At 40.5% G+C, this 7,730-nt stretch overlaps 1 protein-coding gene across 1 annotated transcript in view; it reads right to left on the bottom strand.

The window, feature by feature from the left end:
• Positions 1–413: 413 nt before the first annotated feature.
• Positions 414–7,730, bottom strand: part of ZNF318 (zinc finger protein 318) — a 26,004-nt gene continuing 18,687 nt past the window's right edge. The window contains exons 7-10 of the mRNA XM_009880402.1: positions 5,988–6,191; positions 5,422–5,521; positions 4,280–4,398; positions 414–3,839 (exon numbers count right to left, since the gene is read on the bottom strand). Coding sequence (XP_009878704.1) covers positions 414–3,839; positions 4,280–4,398; positions 5,422–5,521; positions 5,988–6,191 — 3,849 coding nt within the window. The remainder of the gene's footprint in view (positions 3,840–4,279; positions 4,399–5,421; positions 5,522–5,987; positions 6,192–7,730) is intronic.

Below are 7,730 nucleotides of genomic sequence, written 5' to 3' on the forward strand. Positions count from 1 at the left end.
ATTTCCTCAAGTTCTAAACTGCTCTTCTTGAGCTTGTCCCAACGGCTGTGCTACTCACGGTGCTACTGACACAAACAGGGTGAGCTGGAAATCATCCAAAAATGGTCAAAGAATAAAAGCCCCCAAAATAAACAACAAAGACGCACGCATTATAAACGAGAGATTCCATTTTAATAGCAGAGTGTAGAAAAGAAATTGGCAAAAAAATTCACATGAAAAAACATTTTACACAATTAATTATGTACAGAATAAAGTATGCGTCTGGTTTCCGATGTAAGTTTCACTTTAGTCAAGTCCTACCACAGGATGCAAAATACACCCAAACCCCTCAACTGGAACAAAAAAACCAAACAAAAAACATATACATAATCCCAGCTCTGGCTCCTCAAATATTGGGACTGGCTGGGTTCACTTCAACCCACTGGGCTTTCTGCTAAGCTTTCAGCAATTCCTGAATTTGTTGTAGCTTCCAAGCTACTGTCAGCAGTTTCTCTTTGCTCAGTCTTCTTGCTCTGGATGGTGCATACTCCCTTGCCTCCTGAGCCACCCTCTTTTCCACGTGTTCCTTTGAGCCCAGGAAGGAAAGTTTCCACACACCCAGAAGCTTGACTTTCTGTGCTGCCTCCATCACAACTCAGTGACGGCATTTCAACAGTGCCACCTTTGCTCTCCTTCACTTGCAGAAGGATCTCAGACATGGGAGAAATGTCCTGCATTTCTAGAACTGGCATGACCACTTCTGTAGCATCACTATTTGAGGACTGCAATCCAAGCTGCGGCATAGCTGTTTGAGAAATCTGTGTGCAAAATTTATCTTCCTGACTACCAGAAGTAGCAAAATCAGTAATCTCTGTTTCATCCACTGTTTTCTCAATGCCTAGCTTCCTAAGTTTACTGGATTCCAACCTAATTGATGCAATAGTCTCTAGTTTTGAGACTTCTTCCATATTCTCATTTAAAAGTCCTGCTGTAAGGATGCTGAAGCATTCATGTTTTACCTTAGTATCTCCCAAACTGAAATCAGTGCTTTTGAACTCAAGCTCTGCTTTCTGGGAGGGAGTCTCATTGTGTTTCACATCTTCTGATGTCAAAGAAACTTTCTTGTTATCCACACGAACATTTGCAGAGAGACTTTCAGTTTGCTCAGCGTTCAATCCTGAGCGAATGGTATTTGGATGAAAGTCATTGGCTGCTGAGGTTCTTACAACCTCATGCTTTGTTTCTCGGGGGTGGACAGCTTCTTCTGAAAGATGCTCTCTATGGAAATCTGCTGATAAAGCAACTACTGACTCTTGGAAAGTATCAGAGCGAGCCCTAGAAAAGCCTCTAACCCCTACTTCTTTTGCATCTCTCTTGACAAAAACATTATCTAATGTTGCATCAGATCCACTGCATCCTAATGATTTTTTTTCAACTTCAACTACTAATTCTACACTGGATCTGAGTTCAACAATGTTTGCAGAGCAGGCGTTGACTAACCATGCAACTTCCTGCCTTTGGGTTTGCTTATCTAATACTGCATGGCCTGAAGGTTCAGGTCGAACTTTTTCTTGAGCTTCTAATACGCTTCTTCTAGTTTCTGTGTTGGCAAGACCTGTGTCTGGCCGTACTGCTATCAATTCTGAAGTACTAACTTCATTAGAACTAGTTTTTATTTCTACATTTGGAGTATTTGATAGATCCCAATGACTTTCAGAATAAGAACGGGTTGTGATGACCTGTTCTTCTCCATTACTAGTTCTGGAAGTGTCCCACTCACAAGGACTTCTTGACAATTCTGAAATCTTATTTTGGGTTTCTGAAATTCGGGGAGCTTTGCCAAGGACTCCTGGCTGAAGTATTTCCGAAGCTACACTTTTCAGTTTTAGATCTTTCAAGGAGGCATCAATAGACTTCTGCTCTGTCATTACTGCTACCAAAGCTTTTTCTTTTGAAGTGTTTTGAGAATCACAGACCAAGTTTGGATTATCGGTTTCTGAGTGAGTTTTACAGTTATCACTTAATTTATCCTCTACCAAATGGGAATTTCCCAAATTTTGAACTTCATTATGTGTTTCAGGTAACAAAGTCTTTGGGTGTAAGCTAAGCTCAGGGTTTACTGTTTTCACTTCCCAGTCTTTCATTTCTGCATCTTTCTCGAAGGTACCAGGAACATTTGTGTTAGAGACTGCAGTTTTATTTGCATCTTCCTGTCCAACTTTCTCTTGGACCTCTGTTTTCTGTAGATCACAGAATTCCTGATTGCCTGCCTGCTCTCTGCCTCCTATATCCACAAGTCCAATTTCTGCAGGCATCTGGATACCAGAAGCAGTTTTTCTTTCTGGCAATTCTGTGACCGACATTTCCAACAGCTGAGGCTGAAGTGGTTTCTTGTTCATGTCAGCCTCATTCTCACCAAGAACCCAACTCCCCATTACTTGATTATTACACTGTGACAAATCTTCTTTCCATTTAGTCCGCACACTTGTTGAAAGAGGAGTCTGAAATTTTTGACCTACATCTTTCTGAATACCATTTTCAATGTCAGGACTTATCTCAGTATGAAGTATTAAAGTCTCCCGAACATCAGTCTTCTCCAGTTCTAAGCTTCTCTCAGCTAAGTGGACTTGGCTAACATCAGTAGCCATATTCTGAGAATCCTCTTTCAAGGAGGATGAGCTATTACTTGTTTTAGGGTTTGGAGGTAAGTCTGCAGGTTTTGTTAGGTTAGAGTTTTCTCCGTTTGAAAGTGCAGAGCTTGCAAGCTTGCTGTCAGTCGAACCCTTTCCCCCACTACTGTAGAAAATACCATAGAGATCTTTAGCATTGGCTGTGGCCAAGCAAGAGTTTCGTTTCTCTACCTTTTTTGCCTGTTCACTGAAAGCAGTTGAAGGTGGTGGTGGTGGAGGCGGTCTCACAGGCATTGCCAGCATTGCCTGTTCACTTTCAGACACACCTGGAGCTACTTCATCTGCAGGTATGACAGCTGCCTGCTGGACTGCTGGTGGAGGAGGGCGTGGAGGTGGTATATCAGAAGTCTGAGAAGACTCACTTTTCTCTGCTGCTTTCAAATCCTCCTCTGCCCCTTTTAAAATTACTTCTTCTCCTCCAAAAGCTTTTGAGATTATATCCGGAGGCAGTAGAAGATCTGCATTGGTTTCTTTGACGACAGGCAGTGGTTTGGTGGTAGCTCCAGAGGATTTTATGGATAAAAAGGTGTTCAAAGGTGCTGGTTTGCTAACTGTTGCAGTAGTAGACTTCCGAAAAATCATGGTGGGGACTGGTAGATTGGGTAGAATTTTTGCTGGTGTTGATGTGGAAACAACTGGTGTCCATGGGCTAGTGTGTGGAATAACAGTTTTCCCAGACAGCTTGATTTCAATGGGCTTGACATGGGGTTTCCCAGGCTGACACTTGTTCTCCTCTTTGTTCCCTTCTGTACTCTCCTCCTTTGGAATAGCTCCTCCTGGGGTTTTATCCTCTCTCTCAGTCTTTTTCCAGCTGAATTTCCCAAAGGAAGTCTGGCTTAGTGATTCCTTTTTAGATTCCTCCTTCTTTTCTTCCTTTTTTTCCTCCTTCTCTTCCTTCTTCAGCTTAAGCTTGATACCCATTTTTCGCCCAGCAGAATCTATTTTGCCTTGAGTTTCACTGGTCCCTTCTCCAAGCTCCGGGATGCTCTTTGCTTCCTCTTTCTTTATTATTTTTGGTTTCTTCTCATCCTTCTCTTCTTTCTGTTTCTCAACTAGTTTCCGTTTCAGCTCACTCTGCCGCCGGCGCTCTGTTTCCAGAACTACAGCCAATCCAGCTTGACGGTCTAGATTTCTCCTCTCTTCATAGAGTGGATTTTCATCTATGTATTTCTGTGGAAATAAATGGCACAATTTTAACCACTGCTTCCATGAAAAATAAATAAATTCAACTCTGTAACAGTTTTGACTTGTTCAGCAAGCGCCATCTCAACACTAAGAGAGCAGAGAACTTCCTACTGGGAAACTGAGATGCTACAAACTCCACATTCTGTAATTTAATGTGAATTGAGTGGTGGCTTGCAGCAGTTCTGTCACTTTAAAGAAAAGTTTGAAAGTCAACAATGGGACTTAAACACCATTTCAACCTCATGCAGATGAAAGATTAATTTCTATGTAGTGTGAAGTTCTGCTTATTTAGTTCAGAAGAATGTAGTGAAGATAACCAAATACATATACTCCGAGGAGTCAAAAGTCATTCTTCAGGAAAGGAGGACAGAACAAGTAGAAGCTAACACAAGGAATGACTCGTTCCTGGTACATCAGTTACCAACCTTGTATTTTTCATTGTGGGGATGACTTTTCACATGCTGCTCTGCTGAGATTTGATCTCCAAAAAATTCATGACAGAGCTGGCAATAATATCCAGTGATGGGAATCAGAAACTCAGAGCCTGAAAAGGCCGAAGAAAACGATCAGAGAAGTAAAATTTAATAAACGCCAAGCTCTTAACAAAGCCAGATAAACATAAAAAACAACAACAGCAAAACCTCCAGCAATGTTCCTTTTAGAACAGTTAATGCTGCTCTCCTTACGCTTACAGTATGGGAAACACCACTACCAAGAGCAAACATGTAAAGTGAAGAAGCTTGATTACTATGACTCAAAAAATTATTTTAGTGCTGTCCATCTTATTAAGGCTATCCCCTGTTCAAGTAGGTTAACATTTCCTACAGTCTTAATCTACTTGCCATTTTTGTGGTACAGTCTGCTCAAATACTAACCGCCTGGTTTATAAAAAGCATACAAGTATTTTCATTGAAGTTCAGCAAGACTTCACCCTTGTGCCTATAGAAGCAGCTGCAGTTATCTACCAGAGTGCAGACCCTCCTTTAGCAGGCGCTACTAGAATTATGTAACAGATTAATAAACTGAGACTGAATACTGGCAGGCCTATTTACACATTCAGATTTTAAATCGTATATTAATTTTCAAATGACTTACAGCCCCTTCCATATGGCTTTCTCAGATTCTCTGTATCCACACTCTACCAAGAACTCATCAGTGATTTTTCAGGGACACCTCCATTAAAAATGTATTGAATGGCAGAGTCTGTTGAAAGACTGTGGGGAGTACTGCACAAGATCTGCCCAAACACAGCAAGCTCTTGTGGTCATGTTCTAAATTCTAATATGTTAGCAAAAATCGCTTTGGAACTACACTGGAAAAAGTCACCTGGTATTCAAAACAAAAAACTAAAGAAGAGAAGGAACCACGCTACATTTTCCTACACTCTTGCTTCATGACCTTTTCCACAAGAACAACCAGGAAATTAAATCATTTGCCTTTTACCTAATAATACAGTATCTATATAAGCTCCTATAACAAGGTAGTTTTGAAATTCCTTTCTCTGAGCAACTGGAGCCTGCTGGATGGCAAAGGGAGATGACACCCAAGTTAAAAAAAATTAACGTACCTTTGGCAGGAACAGTTATCTTATCGATGCGTTTTATGGAGTCTTGTTTGGTCTCACTCTGGGTCTTCGAAGCCCAAGGTCTGTTGTAAGGATCCAGGGTCTATTTGCACAGTGACAGAGGTATACAGGCTCATATATTACACTAGCAAGGCAAGTACACTTGTCTTTTTCCTTTTTAACATCCTTTCAGACACTGAACAATAAAATCAACGTGCAAATATTTACAGGAACTATATTTTCTCTTTCCCCTCCCATTTTGCAATTTATAATGAGAAAATAACCTGTGAAAAGGGTAAAATGTAAATGATAGCAACATGTGAAACACAAATATCAAAAGCTCGTTCCCAAGCAAACTGAACACAGGCCCCATTTACACTAGTCAGAACACACTGGTAGCTGTACAAACTGCTCAAGTCCAACAATAGAGAAAAAGAACTTGGTAAGCAACTTCTTGGGTTCATTATTACTTCAGGTCCTCTTGTAAAATGTAGTTCTGTGATGTATGTTTTAGTGTTAATATTTATAGCAATATGAAATGCACTTAGTGAAGGAAGCCTGCAACATACCTGTCTGTGTTTCTTATTATGCATGTGTGTGAAAAAGTCAAACATGGTCCCGCAGATGGTATTGCAGTCTTTGCACCAGTGGTTCCCTGCATCATAATATTCATAAATATTGGCCAACTGGAAAGGATGTTTGGAGGACTGTGAAGAGGATTCTGCTGGCTTCGGACTTCTACCTCTGGATTTTTCATTAGTAGTTTTTGATTCCTAAATTGAACAAAAGGAAACACTTCTCTAAGACATGGCAGGACAGACATAATGCTCTACAACTCAGAACCTGCCTCCAGCAGAAGCCACACACACACCAAAAAAAATAATAAAATATATCACCTGCTTTTCAGCTCCCAGGCTAATTCCACTGTTTCAGAGCTGGTATTGCCGACTAAGACGCTGCGTGGCCACAGTGAAGAGCTTCCAATAAGGCTCCCAGATGTAATGGCTGGATGGTTGTAGGTAACCAAGGAACCAAATGAACAAATTCCCTATGGCATGCACCCTTCCCACTTTATCGGTTTCACATAAAGATGTGAATAGTTCCAATTTACCATACTAGCCAAACAGTGCCCAGAAGAATTATTATGGTTCCCCTAGAAGCATTCAGAAGTTACTGTAAAAGTAGCTGGGATAACAGTAGAATGAAAAAGGAAGTAAGAATTAGTTGACTAAAAGTATTTAACTCCATCAGCTTTATCAGATTATTTGAGACTTCCTGAATTCTCCAAAAGACTCGTTGCTTAAGCAATAATAGAAATATGGGCTTTGTTAATTACCTAAGTATATAAGGTGAAGCACCTTGTGATTTAAGCATGCGATATCTGCACTTACATTGATTTGTACAGAAAGACGCCATACAGTGATAGACAGACATTTCAGGACTCTAGCCAAAATTAATACTACACTAACACCGCAAGAGTAGCAAAACAAATAATCCTTGAAATCCCATGAATGAGCCCTGCTAATTTAGATTATGATAGTACTCGATGTATTCTGAGTTTTGAGTTACATTTTCAATGGCTGAAAGCCCTGTATGTTATCATTTCTAATCTGCATGGCAGTCTGGAAAGAATAGCACATTAACTTACCAGACCCGAGTTGGCTGCATGATTTCCAAGTTATATACTATCGGTGTTGAACAAATTTACTTAAGTGCATTCAAAATTGTTAAATACCATTTGCCTTGCTTGAAATGCCTTTTGATAGGCAGGAATAGATTCTGTCCTGTTACCAGCACCCCACACAACATCACTGTATATCAAACAATGAAGAGACACCCAGACCACTGTGCACCCCACAGATACCCATATCCCAATATGATCTAGTTCTTGGCAGCAGAGTAGGAAGTGACCCAGTGAATATTTGCACATACTCCGTCTGCAAGAACATTGAAAAGCTGACATTCTCTTAAACAATGAGAAGATCAACTTATGATCCACAGGAAGTGCATGGAAGGACGTTCGTGATGTCTGAGAAGTGTCATTGTTTATATTATTTACAGACATACACCCACCCAATATATCCTTTAAAAATACTATCTCAATCAGAACTTTAAAAAGACAATGCTTCTCATGTAGACAGGTGACAGCCAACGTTTAACCACAGTTTGCGCTTAACCCCAACTCAAAGATGCCTTTATAATTTGCTGCTATTTAGAGCCCAGAAGGGACAATCTATCTTTTTAGTACAACGAGGCTAGCTTCGCCTCTGCACTGAAAATGTAAACTACAAACAGACAGACACAGGTTCAGC

This window comes from Charadrius vociferus, unplaced genomic scaffold (genome assembly GCF_000708025.1).
Source record: "Charadrius vociferus isolate BGI_N301 unplaced genomic scaffold, ASM70802v2 scaffold62, whole genome shotgun sequence".
Classification (NCBI taxonomy): Eukaryota; Metazoa; Chordata; class Aves; order Charadriiformes; family Charadriidae; genus Charadrius; species Charadrius vociferus.